The sequence below is a fragment of the Delphinus delphis genome, chromosome 5 (assembly GCF_949987515.2).
Source record: "Delphinus delphis chromosome 5, mDelDel1.2, whole genome shotgun sequence".
Lineage (NCBI taxonomy): Eukaryota > Metazoa > Chordata > Mammalia > Artiodactyla > Delphinidae > Delphinus > Delphinus delphis.
This window is the reverse complement of record NC_082687.1, coordinates 68,673,753-68,698,650: the sequence shown is the minus strand read 5'-3', so window position 1 is coordinate 68,698,650 and position 24,898 is coordinate 68,673,753. Positions and strand designations below refer to the sequence as shown.

At 39.7% G+C, this 24,898-nt stretch overlaps 1 protein-coding gene across 1 annotated transcript; it reads left to right on the top strand.

The window, feature by feature from the left end:
• The first annotated feature begins 1,370 nt into the window (after positions 1 to 1,370).
• Positions 1,371 to 24,499, top strand: NIPAL1 (NIPA like domain containing 1). Its single transcript, XM_060012599.1, has 6 exons — positions 1,371 to 1,440; positions 10,077 to 10,343; positions 14,848 to 14,904; positions 18,610 to 18,700; positions 20,282 to 20,442; positions 20,967 to 24,499. Exons 1-6 carry the CDS (start codon positions 1,395 to 1,397, stop codon positions 21,584 to 21,586), a joined length of 1,242 nt encoding a protein of 413 aa, XP_059868582.1. The 5' UTR covers positions 1,371 to 1,394; the 3' UTR covers positions 21,587 to 24,499.
• The last annotated feature ends 399 nt before the right edge of the window (positions 24,500 to 24,898 follow it).

Sequence of the window (24,898 nt, the reverse complement as noted above, 5' to 3'; positions counted from 1 at the left end):
AAATGTTATATATGTGCCAGTTAAATAAATAAGTAATAAATAAATACTTTGGATCACTGTCTACAATCATCACCAATCTTTGATAAAGGTAAAATTTTCAAGTCTGATGTCTAAACCAAACGTTTAAACAGAAATCTAAGCTTTAAGGTTTGTTATCCAAATTGGGCATAAATCTCCCTCCCTTCCAACTTTCACCTATTCCCCTCCCCATGCTATTCCTTCTCCACCAAGCCAATCACCTGTGAAAGTGTGTGCCTTGTATTGCTTTGTTCACTGATCTTAACTCTTCACTCAGCCTAAGAACAAGAAAAGCAAGATTGAGGCCTCTGCTGTGAAACTAACTCCTAGGTAACAAAGTTAATAGCACTGCTCATGATTATCTAGAGCAAAGGCAAGATAAGCAGACAAGAGTTATTTCCTTCAGTGCTGAAGCCCCAGAGCACAGAGGCACCCCATTCCTGTGGTGAGGGTTTTAGCAGGAATTATACCGTGTTGCATAATAACCGGCTACCAAGTCTTCCACTGAATAGTTAGTTAAATCATTTAATCTCACTCTTTTCCTCTGATCCTTCATCTGTAAACTAGGGGTTAATAGACTATGTTGTGAGATATAATGAGTTAATACATATAAAGTGCCTACATATGCACGGTAAAGCAAGAACATCATAAACATTAGCTATTATTATTTGGTAGGAATTAGTCGTTTCAGTTTCAGCATTGCCTTTCCTTTAGGGTTTATTGCAATAACTATATGACTTAGGAAAGGGGTGTATGGAAGGCGGGAGTTTGAAACCGAGGGACCGCAGGAGAAGCTGATACTAGCACAAAACGGCAAGGTCTATTGTCAAGCCCTGAGAATAAACTTTAGCATGGTAATCAGAGCAGAATCCCAGTGGCCACAACTTCCCTACAAAGCCGCAAACACACAAAGCAGGGCGCTCAGAATCCAAAGGCAGGAGACATCCCGACCCGGAGAAGCCAGAAGGGGGCCTCAGCACAGACGTTTATGCCGCTAAATTCCCAGGGAGTGGGCTCGGTGGCCTCCACGCTCCGAGAGACGCCTTTACCCTGTAAAGTGTGTCTGTGCTTCTGTACTGCTTGGCTCCCGCAGTGGTCCCGGGTGGCGGTTGGCGTTCCCACCAGCCACACCAGTACCCCGGACCGCAGCCGCAGCCAGCGCGGCGAGAAAGAGCACCCAAGCTTCGGACCTCGGGGGCGGGGCTTGCGCGGAGGCCGCACCCTGCCGTCCCCATTGGCTGAGGCTGCCCGGGGCCGGGGTCAACGCGCACCAGTCCGAGACCCCCGCAGCTCCGCCCCAACGCTGATCCATGCGGAGGAGAAGCACAGGTGGGTGAGGAGCGAGCTTCTGTGCCCGGGAAGCCTCGTCGGGGGCCATGGGAGGCCAGGTGAGGCTGCCACCCGGAGAGCCCTGCCGAGAAGGTGAGTGTCTGCCCAGAGCCGGAGGATCTGGCGTTCAGGTGGCGATGAGAGCAGGCGGGCGGTCCCGGGTACTTGTGGAGACCAGAAAGGGATACGCCGACTCTTCACGGGCTCATTCATGCATTTATTCGTTCAGTCATTCCGCCAGTCAGCCGGTCAACAAGTATTTATTGGTGCCTACAATATGCCAGACTCTGTGGGGATGCTTGAGTCGAACAAGACATACGTGGCTCCCACCCTGGTCCGGAAGAGAGATCCATGTAAAATACGGAGAGCTGAGGGTCGTGACTGGGTAATCAGGGTGCTGTAGGAAGACTCTCAAGTCTCATCTGAAAAAGACGCTTCCACTAACTCGGACTCACTTCCAGAGTCCGTGGTCGACTTCACCCAGTGGGCAGAGGGCGTGCCCGCGGACCGGACAGGAGTCCAGTCTTGCGTCCGGCGCTGGCTTGGCGAGGGTCAAACACAGTGCAGGGTCAGGCGCCCAGGACCACCCCCCGCCCCACCCCCCGGGGGAGGGCTCTGAACAAACCTGGGCTGCCCACCTCTCTCTTCCTTTGTGATGAAAACGCCTCCAACCCCAGTACCCTCGCGTCTGACTCGCTGTGGCTGCTTAAGGCGAGAGCAGGACAGAGGAAGAGACCGGGAACTGGGTGCACTCATTTAGGTTTCCCACTGCTTTCTAGTCTGGGGTTTCAGCCGCTCCCTGCGTCGTGTAAACTCTTAGGGCGCCACCCCTTGCCCTGTGCCAGGTGTTTACAACACTCGCAGGCTTTCTACAGTCTCAATACCAAAGGCGCGCGTGAGTCCGGATAAAAGTAGGGGCACGGCTGCGGCGGCGGGAAGTGGGCGCGGGCGGACAGTGTGTATCATATGAAATGACAGTTTTCAATTTTTACAGAGTCCAGAGAAAAGCAGATTTCTATTTTACCCGGTAAGGATGTAAAGAGGGAGGGGCCAGTGAGAGGCGTGGCAAGAACTATCTTTCCAAAATTGCTGGCAACTTCCCCGGGTTTTCTCTTCTCTTGGCTCTCCCAGTTTATTCCTTGACGCGGAGAGTTGTTGTTGTTTTAAGGGGGGAAAAGGCAGTGAACCAGTCAAAACTGTGCCACCAAGAGAAAGAAGGGACACAAAGAAAGAGAAAAATAACTGAACAATTCACAAACTATTCAGAAGTTGAGGTTTTGGAAGTGGTTACTAAGGCAGCTGGATCTAGAATTATTTCCTAGACAATCAGTCAGTCATTCTTGTCTAAAGAATTCCTAAACTGGTAAGTCAGACTGTTACTAACACGTCCACCCTTGTTTACCCAAGGATCTGTAAGTAAGGAGGATGTGTGAATTACATCCAATTGTTTGAATTTAGGGATGATTTTCCTGCTTTGCTCATGCATTAAGTTCCAACAAGAAATATTCAAGCTCCATGCTTAATACCTGGGGTTAATTAACTGTGGTAATTAATTAGGTGGGATGCTAGTGGGAAAGACCTGAGAGAAATCAGAATCCTTCTTATCAGTAGTGGGAAGAGATTAGGCTTTGGCACCAGTCTTCTCAGCTATGACGGCCTCCTTGTCTTTCTTCATCTGTAAATTGGGAATAATTCCTACAGTTTAGAGTTTGAGGAACAGATGCAGATGGGATTACACATGAAGCACACACTTCAGAGCCTGACATGGAGTAAAGGCTCCATTTTTCATTTGTTCATTTATTCAAATGACAAGAGTCCCATGTGCCAGACATTGGCCTAAGTTCTAGAATAGAGGGATTTGCAAGACAATCTGGTCCTAGACAGTCTGGGTCTAGAGGCCCAGATAATTAGTTTTCATAATTAGCAATCCAACCAAGCACAAAATTATTTGAGCCTTTGTTTTTTTCTGTAGGTGTCCATCCCCATTCTCTGGCCTCTTGGATGCAGTGGTATACATTAATAATTCTGAGATTTTACTCGTTAAAAAAAAATCCATATTATAAACATTTCTCAAAATTCCACCAAATGCACATAACTTTTATCAGCAGGACAAGTTGCATTTTCTACGTAAACTATAGCTTCTTTTATGTTACACTAAAAAAGATTTTCTCCAGATTTTTACAGGACGATTAAAAGCAGAAGTTGCTTTTTACAGGACGATTAAAAGCAGAAGTTGTTTTTTCAGCCTTCTGTAGATTTCCTAAGTGCTTTAAGGTATTAAAGTGCTTTAAGGTATTAAAAATTCTTCACTAAAGGTTGTTCAAAAAGCAATATGTTATTACTTGCAGCAGTTTATGTAGGAAATCTGATGGTCAACAGTCCTCATAGAGTATTTGACCTCCAAAAACACTGACAGTGGGACAATCTTGTTTAGAGATACAAATTTTTAACTTTATAAAAAATCAACAGTATCTGCTCAAATTTATTTGGGTTACTTGAAATAATGTGCTTCTTGCCCAGCCCTATCAGAGTTCATATGTAGATATATCTGCTAAATATATCTGCTTGATTTCCAAATTTACTCAAACTTATTTCTCATTCTTACCTGCTCCAAATTTGCTCTAAATTATTTCTCATTCCTATTCTACTCCCCTTATTCCTGTTTTTCTGTTCATTTTCTCACTAACATTGTCAGTTTCCATGAGAACAGAGACCTGTTTACCTGTCTTGTTGATCACTGTCTCACCAGTTCTTAGAACAAGACCCTGGCACACAGGAAGTGCTCAATAAGAATTTGTTAAGTGTTGCATGAATGTATACTTAACATGGTGCCTTGCATGGTAGGTGTTCAACAACTGATTTGTTGGGTGAATAAATAAAATTGATATATGGATATACGATGTTGTTACAAAGCCATAATTAAGCTGTAAGAGGAAGTCTGTTTGGTTGGCAGTATTAAATTGTATGATGGAAAGTGAGAAATTCCTTTAGATTGGAAAGGCAGAGAAGGCCTTTCTAAGAAAGTGAGAGCTCAGTGAAGAGGAGTTAGGCATGCCAGCCACTACTAGCACTAGTAACAAGTAAAGGCTACTTAAAAGCTTTAAGGTGAGAAGGAATTTAGCCTATGAAAGGAAGAGGGGAAAAAATTAGGGAATGAGGTTACAGAGAATGCTGGAGGCCAGGATTCTGGAGGCCCTTGTAGACTGTGGTGCGGATTTTGGATTTTTTCTGAATCAAAAGGGAAGCCATTACAGAATTTTGCAAGGAGAAATGACAAGATTGGACCTACTTATCTAAAAGCTCATTTCACCTGAGCTTGTCCCCGCTACTCTTTGACCTCATCTCATACTATCTCCCTTCTCTCACCAGCCAGCCTGGCTGGTGCAGTTCCTCCCACCCCCTCAAGCAAATTCCCAAGTCTGGGTGTTTGCAGTTACGCTTAGCAGAGAGGTTTTTCCATTCAATGCTGTTTTTTTAAAAAAATACTCCTTCATGCGGCTTTTACTGCTTTCCATGGCACTCAACATATTCTGTAGTTATTAGTTCACTTGTTTATTCCCCTCCCCGTTAGAATGAATGTAATAGAGCAGGAATTTTATTTTACTCACTGTTGTAACCCCAGCTTCTAAAAAATGCCTGACAGATAATAGATACTCAATAAATATATATTGAATCAAAGAATGAAAAAGACAACCAGTGTTTTTTCAGAGAATGAGAGAGAAAGAGTAATGCAATGTAATGTCAGAGATGAGCAAGCTTTAGAGCATGTAAAGCTTTTTTTTTTAAGTCCAGGATTAGGAATCTAGACTGTTATAACTGCCATGAAAATTCATGGGGAATTAAGCAGGGGAGTGATATAATCTGATTCACACTGGCTGATACTTGGAGAACAAACTGTAGGAGACATGAGAGATTTCATTCACTCTTTCCTTTGCTAATATAAATAGGCAGGTGTATCAGTCACCTATTGCTGTATAACACACAACCCAAAACCCAAAGGCTGAAAGCAACAATCATATATTCTTGCTTATCTGTCTGTAGGCCAGCTGATGGTTGACTAATCTAGACTGGGTACACCTGGGTGTCTCTGCATCAGGCTACATACCCACCTGGGTTTGGCTCCTTAATGTGGGATAAGCTTAGGTCTGCTCCATATGTTTTCATTCTGGGATCAAGCTGAAGGGGCAGCAGCTGCTCAGGGAAGCTCTATTCCTGAAAAGTACAGAGGTGCAAGAGAGTAAAGCCAACCATAATACCAGGTGGTAGACCCAACCATGTAAGTACATTTGAACCCTCTCCTTATATCACCTCTGCTGATGTCCCATTGGCCACCAATTCACTCCCAGCTGACATCAAGGGAAGAATACTCTGCCCTCGTCGGGAGGGGTAAGGAAGTGACTAATTGCTGAATAATAATCCAAACTAACCAGTAGAATGGATGGTGAGACAATGATTTTCTCAAATTGGAAATATCTTGCAGTGATTAAAAATGTAGTTTTATATAGTCACTGATTTCTCAGAAACCAAGATACCGATACCCTATTCCATGTAATAATTGGACTATATATATTATTATTCTCTGTAGACAAATAGGACTTGAAAAAATTAAAGCATTTCATCTTTGTATAAACAATAATAAATTTTAACTGACTCTATTTGTACTTTATGTGTTTACTTTTCTGAAATAGAAAGAATAGTAGCCTGGGAATTGCGTTACCTGGCCCTGTTTGGGCAGTTACATGACTTTGGCAAGTCACTTAATATCTTGGCCTCAGTTTCTTTAAAATGTCTTCCAGCTACAAGTGCCTATGAATTTAGAGCTGGTCCATCAGCAATATTTATGAGCTACCAGGATTATAAGTAACTTACTCTGGGAACCAAGATAGCTTATGATGAAACCACAAAATTAAGGAAGGGGTCTTTAGAATCATCAAGTCCAACTCCTTCATTTTAGAGATGAAGAAACTGAAACCAAGAGTGATGACTCAACTTGCCCAAGATTACAGATAATTGGTAATGGAGCTAAAGGTGGGAAAAGGCATATAATCCTATAGAAAATTTCACTTTGTTTTAAAATTTTTAAGTTGTGTGTGTCTGTAAGGAAACATTCACACCCGTACATAGAAGATACATATTAAGTTGAATCATATGAAACTGCTATTTATGTAGGGTCAAAAATTGTCAAATATCATCAATTTCATTTGGTTTAACGTAATTGAGAACATTAGCAGCACTGTTTGTAAAAGCAAAAACACTGTAAATTATCCAATGTCCACCAACTATAAAATAGAAAAATTAATGGTGAGATAGTCATGCAGTGGAATTCTATAGAACTGTGGGGAAAAAACCAAACCTTACAGCCAGAACATCAAGATTGATAAATCTCAAAAACAAGCAAGTCACCAAAGAATACATACTATATGATTACATTTTTAGAAGGTGCAAAAAGAGGCAAACGAAACACTTTATTATTTAAAGATATAATCTTATAGGGGAAATCATTTTTTTAAAGAAAAGGAATATTAGACAGAAAATCAGGACAGTTGAAACCACACGGCTTTGCGGAATCTTAGTTCCACCATCCGTGAAAGCGCTGAGCCCTAACCACTGGACCGCAAGGGAATTCCCAAGTTGTTATTTCTTAAAATGGGTGGTTGATACATTGGTGTGTATTGAATTATTTTTTTCTTTATAACTGACGTATATTTCCTAAATCTTAATTATCCAATATTTAGAACAATATATAATAACATCAAAGAAGTTACAACATCATGCTGTTTGCTGACAAGAGTGTAAATTGGTACAGACACTTGAGAGGGTTATTGACAGTGTCTATTAAAATGAAAAATAAAGGGGAATTCCCTGGTGGTCTAGTGGTTAGGACTCCGAGCTTTCAGTGACGAGGGCTCGAGTTCAATCCCTGGTTGGGGAACTAAGATCCCACAAGCCCGGGCAATGCGGCCAAAAACAATAATAATAATAAAATAAAATAAAATGAAAAATGAGTAATGTAATAAATTTTCTGTGTTGAAGAAGGTTTGGATTAAACTCTGGAGGATTACTTTGCTTACTAGAATCATAAGAAGCCACCTCTGATTTTGAGATATCTCTAATTCCTTTGAAACCTTCCAAAGTCCCTGCCCACATGTTCTGCTTCATCCATCTCTCCCCTCCTGCCCAGCACCACTCCACACCCACCAACCCGCCAGTCACTCCCTCCTTCAGTCATACCTGCTGTGGGCTCCCTCCTTAATATGCTCCGTAACTAGACAAGATTTTTATTACTTTTTCCTGCCATAAAACTTGCAGCATTGGGACTTCCCTGGTGGTTCAGTGGTTAAGAATCCGCCTGCCAATGCAGGGGACACAGGTTCGATCCCTGGTCCAGGAAGATCCCATATGCCGCGGAGCAACTAAGCCCGTGCACCACAACTACTGGGCCTGAGGTCTAGAGCCTGCGAGCCACAACTACTGAGCCTGAGCACCACAAATACTGAAGTCTGTGCGCCTAGAATCCGTGCTCCACAACAAGAGAAGCCACCGCAATGAGAAGCCCGCGCACCGCAATTGAGGGTAGCCCCCGCTCGCCGCAACTAGAGAAAGCCCGTGTGCAGCAACAAAGACCCAACGCAGCCAAAAAAAAATAATTAAAAAAAATTTTAAGTTAAAAAAATTTTTTTTTAAGTTTTAAAAATTTTTAAACTTTTTAAGTTAAAAAAAATACCTTGCAACATTAATGTCCGCTTACAATGAGAACTTATAAAAGGCAACAAAACTTATTTGCACTCCCTTATCACCTTCTGCCTCCACACCCCCTAAAATGTTGGAAACATTTTGCTGTGTCAACAGCTCAGAAAGAATATTGTTTGATTGGAATGAGGTCCACCCACACTGTTTCCAGAGATAAAGTTTTGGAATGGTTATGTTAACTACATAGTAAGTGACGCTAATGCAGCCATGGAGTTTACTGGACAGTCGAGTCAGATGTTTTCCCAAGAATTCACGTAATCAAACTCTTACTACCAAATATTACTTTGCACTCTTAGGGGTTGGATGAGATGAACAGTGCCTGGGACAGATTGCTAGATGCTAGCTTATGTGAAAATTTGCAGCAATTCTTACTAAAACAACCAGCCTGAACAATTCCTCAGTTACCATAGAATATCCCTGAAGTAATATAATTCTCTTTGGAATATTTAGAAGTTTTGTCCCAGAATTTATCCTGTATCACAGGATCAAAGTTGGTTCATTTTCAAATTACAGAGATAAATGAAATAGTAATCACGAAAAGACTGAATTCAATTATTTTACCTTTTGCTAGCCCTGAACTTTACGGTTGTTTCTCAACTGTGTATGTGGTAAGATTCACGTAACTTCATAATGCTTTGCCCAGGAGGCATAGATCCCGTTTTTAAAGTTTTGTTTCTAAGACATCATTTAGTTGTTCATGTGCCCTCTTAAGATTTTTGAGATGTAAAACTGATTTTCTTTTTTCACTTAATTCTAAAATTGTAGTTGATTAATTTTTCTTTGCCCATTTTTGTTTAAGGTAAGTCATGCTAAGGAAATATGCCTTTTAAATGGAACAAAAAAAGTTGAGAAGATGGTCAGAAAACCTAGTCACGGTGTCACCTTGTTTGCAGTTTTTTTTTTTTTTTTTTTTTTTTTTTTGCGGTCCGCGGGCCTCTCACTGCTGTGGCCTCTCCCGTTGCGGAGCACAGGCTCCGGACGCGCAGGCTCAGCGGCCATGGCTCACGGGCCCAGCCGCTCCGCGGCATGTGGGATCCTCCCGGACGGGGACACGAACCCGCGTCCCCTGCATCGGCAGGCGGACTCCCAACCACTGCGCCACCAGGGAAGCCCCGTTTGCAGCTTTTTGAGTGGAGAATAGATTATAAAAAGTTTCTTAGTGTAAAATGTTTTTATTCTGTGTTTTAGTATTTAGCCTCAAAAAAAAAAAAAAAGAAAGGCCCTTAATAATGGGTCTGGTTCAGTGGATTTACATGCTCATTTGAATCCTATTCAGGAAAAAAAAAAAAAAAAAAAAAAAACCTCCTGATATTTAATTCATTTGTCTATTAGATTCTTTTTTTTTTTTTTTAAGGAGGAAGTGAGTTAGTAGACCTGCAAAATTATTCTTTTTAGGAAAGTGGTCCAGAAAACTAAACCCGCTTTTAAACATGTTTTCTGAAATGAACAATTCGTACCCCACCAAGTGGGATAGCTCAGTTTCCTGTAACATGGTGATTTCTAGACCCACAGGGTTGCTCTGCCCTTTTCCACCTTCAGTCGCCACATATGCTGCTGCTTTCCTGGAGACACACTGATGGCATGAAGGAGAGAAGTGGACATTGTAGGGCTGTGATGAACCGCTGAGCCCAAGCCGGGTCTGAACAGCTCCAGGCTGCTCCAGCAGGCTGCTGCTGGCTGGAGCAGAGAACCGAGTACTGCTAGATCTTCCATTTTATGAGAGGAATCCAGACTTTCACGTGAAGTCTCACATATTTGCATGATAACAGGTCAACAACTTTGCAGACATTTTGAAGAACCTGTGTGAGCCCAGCTGAACCTGTGAGCCCGTGGACCACGTGCTGGAGACCGCCCATCGGGCAGTAAAAAAAACAGTGTGTCAGTACCGCCCACTCAAGTTTCTCTTTCTTGGAGAAAGAAAATAAAGATTAGTGTGTCTCCCTTTCGTCGGTTGACATTTCCCTCTTTCCCTTTTCCAGGCTACGTGCTGTCTCTGATCTGTCCGAATGCCTCCCAGGCTTGGTGTGAGATCACACGTGTGTCACAGCTGCTGGCTTCTCCTGTCCTCTACAGGGACCTGAATTCCAGCATAACCAACTGCAGCATTTCTGCAAATGCAGAGAACAAATACAGTCTTTATGTGGGCCTGGTACTGGCAATAAGTTCCAGTATTTTTATTGGCTCCAGTTTCATCTTGAAAAAAAAGGGCCTCTTACAACTGGCCAACAGGGGCGTTACTAGAGCTGGTAAGAAATGGATGCAGCTAACGAATTCAAGTTTCTAATTGCAGAAATCATCCTACTGTAAGACCACGGTGCTACAGGAATAACATTTCACTGTCTCTGTCTTCACCCCTATTCCTGTTCTTAGCAACTGTCCTCAGCAGTTTCCAGGATTGAGCCAGTTGTGTCTCCTTTAGGGTGAGACTAAAATGCAAGAGGTTGGGGTGTGGGATGAGCTCTTCTTTCATAGCCTTAGTCTGAGATTCCAGGATTTAGTCAGATCAGGCGACTCCCCTGATTAAAACACATCAGTGGCTTTTCTTTGCACTCAGAGTAAAATCCAAACATCCTTGCACAGTCTCTGACCTCACCTGCTGCCTAAAATGGCCTGTGCTACCTCTCTAGCTTCATCTTCAGCCTCCTTCACTATCGTGTGCTTTTCTCTGGCTCCTGGAATGTACGGAATTCTCTCCCACCTCGAGGTCTTTTCCTTTGTCTGCAGCTCTCTTCTGCCTGACTGTCATTTAGCTGACTCATCCTTCAGACTTCAGCTAAACTATCACCCCTGCAGAAAGGCCTTCCTCGACCATCCTCTCTGGGGAGGTTTCACTCACCTCTACCCCTGCTATTCTCTATCACTGCACTAAGGGTTTCCTTCGTTGTACTTGGAATAACTTGTCATTGTACATTAATTGTCTATTTACTTGTTGTCAACAGGCTTACTTGTTTGACAGTAGATTCACAAGAGCAGGAACGTACCCTAGCATAGGGGTTGGCACCCAATAAGTATTGTCAAATCAGTAAATGGATTGCAGTAGAGTTAGGTTACTATTTGTAGTGACATTTCAGAAGCTGTGTAGCTCTGCTTGGCTATCCTTCATTAACCATGAGTTTTCTATTCATTCTTATCAAGAATAATGTCCTAAAAGAGTTAAATATCGTTCTAAGGTTCATAGGGGAAAATAAATGGCTATGAATTGTGCAAACAAGTTTATAAAAGAGTACTATTGAGGGGACATAGATAAAACAGTTTGGCATTAACAAAGATAGACAAAATAATAAAAGATAATTGAAAACTTATATAAGTACATACAGCAATTTAATATACAATTTTTAAAACTGGCATTTCAATCCACTGGAGAAAGGATTAATTATTCAATCAAAAGTCCTGAGACAACTGGCAAAAACTAGAGGAGACAAATGTGAGAGCTTTACTTTATACCATTTGGTAAAATAGATTCCTCATAGTTTAGAGTTAAATTTAAAATGAAATATTTTTTTTAAAAAAAAACCTAAAAGAAAGTCTTCCTAAGCATAAAGATAAAGGAAGAAACAATTCTATATAAAGGAAGAGATTATCTGGATTGACCCCCCACAAAAAAAAAAAATCCTACATGAAAACACCTTTAACTGAAACTAAAAAGGAAATGACATGTGGAGAAAATTTTCAAACTATATGACAAAGGGTAGTTAAGTCACAATATACAAAGAGTGATTATAGTCGATAAGAAAAAGATAGGTACATAACAGAAAAAAGGCAAAACACATAAACAAGGAACTCACAGAATAAGAATTGTAAGTGGCCAATAAACATACCTAAGTAAATGTTACTTCACTAATACCCAAAGATATACCAACTATATAACATTGAACTCCTGGGTTTTACCTACTATTTTAACAATATTTGGTTTTTCTTTAAAAAATAATGCCCTATGTTGGTAAGGGAATTTGGGAAATAGATAGCCCTCTCAAACATTGGTGGAAGCAATATAAATGGGTACAAACTTTCCTGAGAGCAATTTGGGAAAGCTTAAAAATGTTAATATCTTAAAATCTAATAATTCTACCTCTAGGAATTTGTCTTAAGAAGCGAACGAAGCTACAGTACTATAATCAAAACAGTGTTGTATTGGCACAAAACAGACATATAGATCAGTGGAACAGAATAGAGAGTCCAGAAGTAAACCCACACACCTACGGTCAATTAATCTACAACAGAGGAAGCAAGAATATACAATGGAGAAAAGACAGTGTCTTCAACAAGTGGCGCTGGGAAAGCTGGACAGCTACACGTAAATCAGTGAAATTAGAATATTTCCTCATACCATATACAAAAATAAACTCAAAATGGTTGAAAGAGCTAAATATAAGATGTGACACCATAAAACTCCTAGAAGAGAACATAGACAAAACATGCTTGGACATAAATCGTGGCAATATTTTTAGATCAGTCTCCCAAAGCAAAAGAAATAAAAGCAAAAATAAACAAACAGGACCTAATCAAACTGAAAGCTTTTGCACAGCAAAGGAAACCACCAAAAAACTAAAAAGACAACCTATGTAATGGGAGAAAATATTTGCAAACAATGTAACCAATGAGGGGTTAATATCCAAAATATACAAATAGCTAGTACAACTCAATATCAAAAAAACAACCCAATCAAAAAATGGACAGAAGATCTAAATAGACATTTCTTAAAAGAAGACATACAGATGGCCAATAGGCACATGAAAAGATGCTCAGCATTGCTAATTATTAGAGAAATGCAAAGCAAAACTACAATGAGGTATCATCTCACACTGGTCAGAATGGCTATCATCAAAAAAGTCTACGAATAAGAAATGCTGGAGAGGGTGCGGAGAAAAGGGAACCCTCCTCCACTGCTGGTGGGAATGTAAATTGGTACAGCCACTGTGGAAAACAGTATAGAGTTTCCTTAAATAAAAATAGAGCTACTATATGATCCAGCAATCCCACTCCTGGGCATATTTTCAAAAAAGACGAAAACTCTAATTTGAAAAGATACATGCACCCCAATGTTCAAAGCAGCGCTATTGACAATAGCCAAGACATGGAAACAACCCAGGTGCCCATCAACAGATGACTGGATTAAAAAGATGGGGTATATAAATACAATGGAATATTACTCAGCCATAAAAGTAAATGAAATCTTAACATTTACAGCTACATGGATGAACCTAGAGAATATTATACTAAGTGAAGTAAGTCAGACAAATATATGAAATCACTTAGATGTGGAATCTATAAAATAATACAAATGAATATATATACAAAAGAGAAACAGACTCACAGACACAGAAAACAAACACATATATATTATATATACATACATATATATATATATATATATATGGTCTCATACAGGTTAAATTAATAATAATAATATATAATAGACCAGATTTTAGACTATTCAATCATTAAGGGCTGAGAAAGTATTTGTGATATTAAGTTTTTTAAAAACAGCATATGAAATCATATTTTAATTTTCCAATTTGGTTATTTGCAAATTTTGTAAGGAGAAAGTCATAAATAAACATGGTTAACTGCTTTGCAACATAATCCTCACAGCTAACATATCCTTTTTAGCTTAACTATAACAAAATCAGATAGGTCAAGTTCACAGCGTTAAGTATATTAAAATTGGTGAGAAAATTGCAATTTCTAAAACAATCATAACAATGACTTAAGCTCACAAATTACAGAGCAGGAAGATAACTCTCTGAATATCTTAGGAAAGGTTTTTGTCCTTTTCAGTAGACTAGACAAATTCAATTTCATGGTGCCAAGGTAGAGAATAAGTAGAATCCAGCTGGCCAATGCTGGCTATTCTCTCATTGACTATCCAAAATCTCAAAAGCTCTTATGTCAACCATCTTCATCCCTTTGAGGTCCTCCTTAGGTACCAACCTAATTTATGATTTATGGTTTTCTGTCTTTAATTTTTTAACTGTGGCTGAAACAAAGTATTTAGGGCTTATAATACTCTATGTCCATATCTGAATGGCATAAATATAGTGTGGATGAAAAATATAACCTGCCATATCAGTAAACAAAGGGTGTTGCCAACATCAGGCCATTAGCCACTGCAGCCCCTAGCAGACAGTGCATCCTGAGGCCGTTCAGGATGGAGAAAACAGGATACTGGCCCTAGATAGTTAAAGTGCATATCAAAGGAATGATTTCAATGAGCCCAGACTCTTGCATCTTCCCATACATAGAAAAGTGCTAAATTCATTTTCTTGAATTAATGGTAACCTTTTGATGTTCCAACTACCTGTTTTGTTTGTTTGTTGTTTTTGCAAAAACTCCTATATATCCTGACTCCTCCCTTACTTATTCAGGGCAGTTGCTCAGAGCTGTCTGAGAGGCTGCCTCCTGGGCTGAAGTCCTCAGCAAGTCCACCGAATAAAGCATAATTCTCAACTTTCAGGTTGTGCATTTCTTTTCAGTAGACAGTAGTAAACCTGATGACTAAATAAAATTTTCCTGCAAATGAAAAAACTGACTTTGTGTGAAATCAAAGACAATATAAAAAAAGATTTAGAAGATTTCTAAATGGAAGATTTACTGGAAATGACCAAGTAAATAAGCTAAAGATGAGATATACTGACTAGGCCTTAAGCCTTGTGTTTTCCAACCATACTCCGGTACCTTTTGTAGAAGTTAATTCCTCAAACCCTCTTCCTCCACTTTAGAACTTAATTTCTATTTGTATCATTTTCCTAGGACAAGGTGGATATTCTTACCTCAAGGAATGGCTCTGGTGGGCAGGATTACTCTCAAGTAAGTCCTTAATGCCGAGAATAGTGTTTGCTTGTAAAATGATACAGTACATGCAATTGTTCAAATTGATTAATTTAGCTAAGTGTTAAGGATGGCATTTAAGTCTAGAAATTTTTGTGTGGGCATAATGTCTTACATATAAAATAAATCACATGTATTTAGAATTAAGTTTTACTCTTTCTTCCCCCCACCTGCACATTCTCAATACTGTTTTGGAATGCAAGTAAAAAAGTTATTGTCTGGAATCTTATATTTTATCACAAACTTCTCCTTCTCTTGTATTTTATTCCCCATAACAATTGAGGAAAATGCTTCCCTACCACATTTTCCCAGCTCCTAATTCAATATGTGACTGTTCTCGCTGCATAGAGTAGGTACACTTTCCTGGCCAGGACCAAAATATGGATAAATGAAAGTCCCCTTGGACTGCTTAGCTCTGAACAAATGGAGAGAAGATGAAGGTTGCCAGCACTCTCCTTCCTCCTAGACTTGCCCTGAGGATTAAATGAGACTCTGTATGAGGTGAAAGCACTTTCTAAACGCTAATGTGATGTCCAGTAAGAAGGCAGTGTATCGCCCTCAGGCACTTTTGCAGATTTATATCTCCCTCCTAACTCCTCTGAACTTTCTCAAATTCCAAGCCTGAAACTTCCAGGGAAAGGACTTCATAAATTGTAGTTTCACACTACTTCCAGCCATCTCTGCAGCCAAAAGCCTTAAAACTTCCATTGATTTTCTTGTACTAAGTAAGACATTTCAGTATTTTTGAGATCCTGTTACAAGAAAGAATTGCATAACTTTTCTTTAATAAATGGTGGTATCTAAAAGGCTTGTTACCTGAAAACTGGGTTTATCTCTTGATGGGTGTCAAAAGACACAACCAAGTCAGAGATTGGGAGAAGGAAGGATTTATTACTTGCAGCAAGTAAGGGGAACACTGGGGATCTTTCCCAAAGCAGTGTCTTCCCAAACAGCAAAATTAGGAAAGTTTTAAGCTAAAAGTACATGCATATTCATGAAGGGGCTTGAGCAGAGGAGAATTCAGCATAGAATTGGGGCAGAGGCTGACAAAATCCAAGCATTAACTGATGGAAGTCACGAGGGTCAGAAAAGGTCAACATCAGGACTTCCCTGTGGTGCAGTGGTTAAGAATCCGCCGGCCAATGCAGGGGACATGGGTTCGAGCCCTGGTCCAGGAAGATCCCACATGCCGTGGAGCAACTAAGCTCGTCCGCCACAACTACTGAACCTGCACTCTAGAGCCCTCAAGCCACAACTACTGAAGCCCACGCACCCTAGAGCCCGCACACCGCAACTACTGAGCCCACATGCTGCAACTACTGAAGCCTGCGCACCTAGAGCCCATGCTCCGCAACAAGAGAAGCCACCAAGAAGCCCGTGCACTGCAACGAAGAGTAGCACCCGCTCGCTGCAATGAGAGAAAGCCCGCACACAGCAACGAAGACCCCACACGGCCAAAAATAAATTTTAAAAAATTTAAAAATAATAATTATAATACCTTAAAAAAAACAACTTCTAAAAAATAAGTGTTATATATGCTGGGGAAGCACCATGGTTCAATTAAGAAAAAAAGAAAAAGAAAAGGTCAGCATCATCGTCCCTCGGGTTCAAGTTGATCTGGTGGTTGAGGGGACTTAAATTCTGCAAAATAGCTCAAGGAAGTACTTCAGGCTAATCTTTACCATTGACACAGAACTGGGAGTCTTTACAACTGATTTATCATCTTTGCTGCTGTTACTTCTCTCGTCTGATAACAGTTTGTTCTTTTGTTCCCTTAAGATCATTAATTACTGAGACCTGTTTGAGGGCAAGCATTGTGGCCAGGCTTAGATCAAAAAAAGGCTTAGTCCTAAAACGGCTTCTCTTATGTCAAAAAGCTATATCTGGTTCTTTTCTCCGGGGATCCCATACCCTATCTGCTTACAGGATGGTGAATAAAAATAATTTAAATTTGTATAGCTTTTTCAGCTTTTAAGGTGTTTTTCACATCTGTTTTCTTACTTCATTTGAGTAAATGTTGTCAGGGACTGTGCTGGGAAGATTCCAAATAAATATTTGGATCATTCTTTCTCTTTTTTTCTCTCTCTCTGTCTGTCGTACCTCTCCACCCTCTACCCACACAATAGAATGAAAGTAGAAGGAGAATATTATATGGCTATGTTTGTAATTTTAGTCTCACCATGCACAAAGTTTCTGCCAGTATTGAAGAGTGAAAAGCACAAGTCTTCAACATCAGAGATTTTATCTAGTGACAAACATACAGTACTTTAATTATGAAATCAGTATTTTCCTGGAAAGCTGTCTGTAATGATAAAAATATAAATAATGAAGTATTCAAGAAAACATGTCGATCTAAGAAAACAATGGAAAGTTTTATTCACACCGAACTGAGGATTATAAGCCGGGAACAGCCTCTCAGAAACAGAACTGCTCCGCCTGTTAGAGATCAAAGCACAGTTATAAGTTCTTGAGACAGGGGGCATTAAATGCCATCTAATGGACAGTTTACGCAATCCAGAGCTGCACTTACAAAGAGAGTAGTGGGCCCTTATGAGGTTAAGAAGGAAGGTCATCTCCTAAGGAGGTCTGGTTAATGCAGACGCACAACACACACTAAAGGGGAGGGAGGAGGCCCAGATGGGCCAAAAAAGAAAATTATGTTTACATTTTTCTCATCTTGCCATAAAGTATGAATTTCATTTCATTACTTACTATTCTGAGAAAACTACCACTGTTGCTCTGAAGAGAGCAGTCTCCTACCGTTCTGTATGTTTCTATTTGTTTTATGATATTTTAAAGCTGATTACTCCTGTAGATTTGGCAGGGGCTGGGGTCGGGCTTGGGGGGTGGAGTGGATAGCAGCCAGAGGGAAAAAGAAAATGGGTGCTGGTGTCTTTTATCTGTTCCAGGAGCTCTCTCTACAGTGCGTCTGCTTGGCACAGTTGACAGCGTGAAATGCTACATTCTGTGGGCAAGCATTCAGTTGTGACCCATGAGAATAATTTGGCCCCAATTCAAGGGCCCAACTCTTAGAAAGATGTTCCCTCACTCTAGAAGTTAATTGCATCACACTATCTTATGGAAGCCTGGAGTTCCTCAGATAAGGATTCCAGGAGCATGTTGTCAGGACTTTCAAAGAGCTGCTTGGATATCCTTGAGCTACTGAGATACTGTCACTTACTTGTAGATCGTCTGCAATCCAGAGGTGCCTGACTACACAGGCCCGTGGTAGGCATCTCTGCCTATCCCCTGCCTAGACTATACATCTCTAGAAAGCGTTCTAATTTTACAAGCTGCTTTATTGTTAATTTGCACAGCAGTAGGTATTCTTGAGCAAACAATCATTCTTACTTACTCCAAAGCTACCTCTTCTAGATTTCATCTGAGTGACCACATATGTTTCTGGTTCTAAAGTAACTAAAAACTTTATTGAAGGTCATTGAAAATAGATATTCCTCTGTCGCCACTTTTTGCATTAATTGAGTTTGTATCACCAGGTAATTACAGTTTATCCTTTTAATACCAAACCTTCCCCACCTTCCCTAAAAGAAGTTAAATTATTCCTTTTCATTAGACATATGAGTGTCTGTGGGATAAGAGACGACTGCTTTGCATGTATCAGTTGTTTTTCTCATAGGAGCAATAAGCCTGTCTTTTATATTAATGCTGCTGCTTGCTTTCCAGTGGGAGCAGGTGAGGCTGCGAATTTTGCAGCTTATGCTTTTGCACCTGCCACCTTGGTCACCCCACTGGGCGCGCTGAGTGTTCTCATAAGGTACGTAAGCAATAAGGAACTTGGCTTCTGTGGGATTTTAATACCATGATAAACTTAACCCACAAGAAACAGATGACGAAGCATACCTCAAAACAGAATTTTGAACATTACAAAACTAATGTGAGAAGACTATACAATAAAGAGCAGGAGAAACAGGAAATAAATGGTCTTCCCGCAAAACACAGAGTAATTGTGCGTTTTCTTTGTGACGATGCAGTGGAGCCAAGCAGATTTTTTTTCCCTCTCACCTGAACAAATTGCTGCAGCCCTTTTAATGCGTTCTGTTGTCATAGTGGCTAATGACCGTAGTTGTCAGAGGACTTTACAAAGCATGGTGTTCGGGTTAAATTTCAACTTTCACTAAAACTCTTGCATTGTCTGCTGGATACTTGTGTTTGGAGATATCTTAGTTTCTTTTAGTACTGGAAACAGGAGTCATTTTCCTGTCAATAAAGAGTGGATCTAACATTTCTGAGTTGGTCTTTATTATGATTCCAAATGAATGTGTTCCATGAACTCTTTTATTTTGTAACTAAGCAACTGTTTTGTTTGTTGTCTTTTTCTTTTCCTTTTATCTCCATTCATTACCAACCTCTAGAAGAAAGCTTATGACTAAGGCTACCCACTTCTTTTCACCGTCTTTGTAGGATTGTTGTGAGAAGTAAGTGAGTCCATACAGAAAGCACTAGAACACTGGCTACTAGTGAATGGTAGATATCGGTAGTAGCACTTTTTGCTGAGGCTGCCGTCCTCATCAGTGGCCACGTGAGAGTGACTCGCAGAAAGCACCTGGTAATTGACCATAGTCTTGGGTGCAAATGGATACTGATAATGCCCTGGTGGGAGTGCCAGGGCATCAGGAGAAGGGGCCACAGTGGACCTACTGGTTGAGCCGCAGGATGGCATCTGTGTCCGTGGTGGTGCCAACCTAGAACTTCCTGAGGCCATGGCAACAAGGTAGTGGGAGCAGTGAATAGGTGAAAGTATCAGAGCAATAGCAGCCGGTCAGGAAATATTTTAATATTTTGACAACCCATACGGTTGTACTTGTGTGTACCAGGTAACTATTGGCCCTGAGCAGAGTAATTCTTCTTTAGGTATATATCGTTCTTTGAAGCTTTCATGAGCACACATGTTCTAAATGTGTCATGCCAGTAAGATGTAAAAGTTCTTCCATTTTGTTTGGCTTTACCGGAGAAAATGGGGAAATTCAAAATGAATTGAGTGGGACCTCTTAGAAGGTCATGGGAAGATTACAGGTGTATAGAATGCCTGTTATAACTTTTTAACTATAAAAGCAATTAAGCAGACTTGATTACTTGTATTTTTCTAGATACAAATTTAGTAATATATAACGAACTTCACACACAGAAAGGAAGGAAGGGAGGGAGGGAGGGAGGGAGGGAAGGAAGGAAGGAAGGAAGGAAGGAAGCCAGCCAACCAGGGTTTTCAGTGTCACGTAGCACATTCCAATCAGTTGATTGGGATACAGATTGGTGCGCACTGCAGTGCGACGTCTGAGCTGCCATGGAATCCAAAGGTAACTGAACAAGAGTGATTTTTTTTTTCTTCTTCCAACAGTGCACTGTTGTCTTCCTATTTTTTAAATGAGCACTTGAACATTCATGGGAAAATAGGCTGCACATTAAGTATATTGGGGTCAACTGTGATGGTTATCCATGCCCCACAAGAAGAGGAAGTTGCTTCTCTGCATGAAATGGAAATGAAATTGAGAGACCCAGGTCTGTGATTCAACCAAAAGAAACACTTACTCAAATTCTGCTCCACTTTCTCTTCTCATCAAATGAATTGGTAATAATATTGTAATAGGCTTCCTAGAAGCCTAGTTGTGGGTTGAGATGCAGTACAGTTTGACCGAGTGATACCAGTCTTCTGAAAATGTGGCACAACTTATTTTTGTGTCCATGCTTCCCCTCCACAAAATGAAAGGAAGAGATGGGGATAGAAAAGGGAAAAGACTTATACTCCAACCCAAACTTTCACATCTTTCTCCCTCTGAAAATAAAGTCAATCAGACAATACCCGCTGTACCTCATAGTGTTGTCTGTGAGGTTCAAATGATATGTCTGTGAAAGTCCACTGTGAAATATTGAGACATGCAGTAAAATGTTGTTCCTGTTTTTTAATTTAGTCTCATGTCTCTTTCTAAAACACCTAGGCTCCTAAACTCATGACTAACAAGATTTCAAAAAGATTTGATCCTATTAGCATTTTCTGAAGTCTAATTCTTTTCTCCTCCTAACAGGATTTATCTCCTTTGCTGTGATCATAACTGTGATCTCCTTGGTGCTGATTCTGATTGTAGCTCCCAAGAAAGGACAGACCAATATATTGGTCTACATTTCAATCTGTTCATTGATTGGAGCATTTTCAGTTTCTTCTGTCAAGGGCCTGGGAATTGCCATTAAGGAACTACTGGAATGGAAGCCCATTTATAAGCATCCCCTGGTCTTTGTTTTGCTGGCTGTACTCGTGCTTTCAGTGACAACACAGATTAACTATCTCAACAAGGCACTGGACACCTTTAACACATCTCTTGTGACTCCCATTTATTATGTGTTCTTCACTTCCATGGTAGTAACTTGCTCCGCCATCTTATTCCAAGAATGGTATGGCATGAATGCTGGAGATATCATCGGGACTTTGAGTGGGTTCTTCACCATTATCAATGGCATCTTCCTTCTGCATGCTTTTAAAAACACTGACATTACCTGGAGTGATCTGACATCCACTACTCAGAAAGAAGTCCTCTCTCTGAATGGCAATGAAGACAAATACGTCTTACTAGAGAATGTAGAATGTTCAGCCCCAGGATTTGACGATGACATTACCTTGTTTAGCAGGACTGATGATCAAAGTCCCTAGAAACCCTGAACTTTAACCGCTAAGAGACACTTGGAGAGGAGAAGGAATACCTGATTCTTGGAACAACTATTAGGAAAGCTGGCATTTTTAAAGTTCTAACTAATAATTTAGACATGAGGCCAAATAAAAATGCCTTTATTTTTGGCCATCAAATTTGAAAATCAGGGCTTCCCTGGTGGCGCAGTGGTTGAGAGTCCGCCTGCCAATGCAGGGGACACGGTTCGTGCCCCGGTCCGGGAAGATCCCACATGCCGCGGAGCGGCTGGGCCCGTGAGCCATGGCCGCTGAGCCTGCGCGTCCGGAGCCGCAACGGAAGAAGCTGCAACAGTGAGAGTCCCGCGTACCGCAAAAAAAAAAAAAAAAAAAAAAAATTTGAAAATCAAAGTTTTGATCCTCCTCCAGAAGGCTTCTGCTGTTTTTCATTTCTGCAAACTTGAAATATCCCCTAAGCATGAACGAAGTCAAAGAGTTAGATAACTCTCAGAATAATAATCTCTTTCTTCTGGTCACAATATGTTTGGTTCTGCCTGGTGGCTCTTCATTTCTTTGGCCGCTATTCTTAGTCTCTCAGTAATTCACAGGTAAACACAACTGTGTGCTGATAAGCAGAATATCAGTCACCATTCTCTAATGAGTCATAGTTTCAAATTATTAAAACTGAGAAGCGAGATCACTGATGCCTCCCACCTTCTACAACTTCCTTCTTTCTAAACTAGGTAGCTAACGGGTAGAGTGTTAAAGAAAAAAATAGACATGTTGGAAATCTGCTGCTTGGTGGGCTAGAGTGTGTAACACACACATGCCCATGAAGGGCTTATAAATTGTAACTTATTGAGGAGTTTGAGGAGAATAGGAAGGCAAGTTAACTTCTTAGAAAACTCAGGGAATACTACAGGAAAATACCTTTTCCTATTAAAGCCTACATAAAATTTTCCTATCTCACTCCAGGTGCATGGCAGGAGTAACATTTTTGGTGGTCTCTACCGTTTATGGATAGATTAATCCATTAATCTTTTCTCATTGATTTAATGGAAAAGAAATTAGCTATCTTATTTCTAGACTAACTTATTTCTCTCAAAAAAAATCCTAACCAAAAAATTATGACATTAAAAACAAACAAAAACTCTTCAGGTTGACTGGATTATTCTCTTCTAATGTCAAATGTTATTAGTTTTGTTTGTTTGTAATCTACCTCAAGTCTATTCTGGGTAATAATAGTAGATTCTTTTCTTCAGAATTCTATTAAAGTGACTTTAGCATTTCCCCAGTTCGGTTGAACTGTGATTGATTTTCACGGTGATGACCTGAGATGACTGCAAAGCCCTAAAGTGCTGGCATAGTCTCTTCAGCATAGTTTAGTGTTGAGTGCAATTCAGTGCATTCTAAACTTTTGAAAATTGATAATCTGTGGAAGATTCACGGGTTGATACCTTAGGTCAAATATATGTTTACTGTGTTGATTGCTGTTTCACCTTAATTGTATATCAGATATATAAGCTATGAACACAAGTTTGTACAAAAAGTATTCTCTCAAAAAGCAGTGTCTGAAAGTTGTAGAAATTCTTTTAAGTTTCTCTTTTTCTGTTGAAAACTCTGTTGATTTCTCCAGGACACCTTCTTGGTGAGGAATTTAATAGCACCCAACCTGAGGTTGGGGTAGTCCTCCACTCGACTGTATCTTAGTGTCAGATATTTCTTCAACGTCACCTGTTGACAAAGCTTTGCCCTTGGTATATTGTGCCCAGGTTAAAGGTTCTTGTAACACAAGAACCCATGTGTACACTGGGTTGGAAAATGAACTAGTGTTGACACATACACCCAGGAGAAAGTCTGAGAAAGAGCTAATGAGCTGAAATCTGTTGAGAAACAATGAAACATTTGAAAAACTCTAAAAATCTCTGGTGGGCATATGCATTGAAAAACTAAAATGTTGCAAATCCGAAACCCAGAGTACTTTTTCCCAAATAGGAAGATGTTGTCTAAGGAGGAATAAAATGCTGGATCCCTGTATTGAGACTAACTGTGTTAGTCTTAACTGGTAGTCTCATATGTATATATTTTAATATGTATACTTTATCTCACATAGATACCTTAAGATTTATTATGTGAATATCTGTACACGTCATTAAGGATCACAAAGCTGTCCTCACACAGCCAAATAGAAAGCTTTTCCTAATTCTATAAACATAATAGTTTCATTTTATTTTTCAACTTACAATTTTATTCTTAGGTCAGTGGTTAATGATTTTATTTCTAGTTCAGATTTCAGAATGTTCATAAAACCCTCGATTTGGCAACATGCAATTAAATTAACATTTTTGTTTTAAGAGTACGAAATCAAATACATATATGTGGAAAGCACCCGCATCATGCCTGATATTGAGGCATTTAATACAATTTAGTTCTCTTTGAATCAACATTTTAATTCTCATAGTCTCAGTACTATATAGGTAAGGACCATTAGTTGCTAGTTTTCATATATTCTTTTTCTTTTTTCAATTTGTGTTACCTTAGTTCATTTTTAATAATCCGAGTGAAAATGAATTCCATTAGTATACTATCTCAACAATGCAAAATGATTCTGACAAAAATATTTTATTTTTCCTAATAAAACCAAACTAAATGCGATCTTCACATTCCAACAAAACTTTGTGGAAAAGTACTTTATATGAATATATATGAAATATTTTCAAATGTTTCAAAAAACTATGATCATGAAATTTTCTATTTTCAAATGTTTATAAATACTGTTCATTTTAGAAAGTTTACAACTTTTAAACTAATGTTTCTGTATGTTTTTCATTTGCAATCAAATAATGTGGTTTAATTATGCTTGTTGGAGTTCAGTTTTGAGTTTCTTGAAGTTAAGCTTACGTAAAGGCAAAAATACCCCTTGAAATTAAAAAGAAAATTCTGCGGTTTAAAAAAAAATCTGCACTTGTTTAATGCTTTGTCATTTTCCTTGAAATTAAAATCTGTTTTAGAAAAAGGCTCTCCACAAAACCATCTCCTGAACAAAAGGTAGGAGACACTATCTTACCTTTTGATAATTTTATTGAACAGTCAGTGTAATGAAATCTCCCCTCAGTTCAGAAATTTAAAAGAAAAAGGAGGAGGAGGAGAAAAAAGCATTATAACAATATTTGGTAGCATTGCATTACATGAAAATTTACATTTGCAAACCCTCAGCAAATTTCCTTCTAGCCCCATTAGAACTTCAGTATTGAGCACATCACCATGACTTTATCAGTTTTCCCTGTTCTGACTTGAATTCATGTTTGAGAATAACTCCCTCAGTTGTTTCTATGGAAA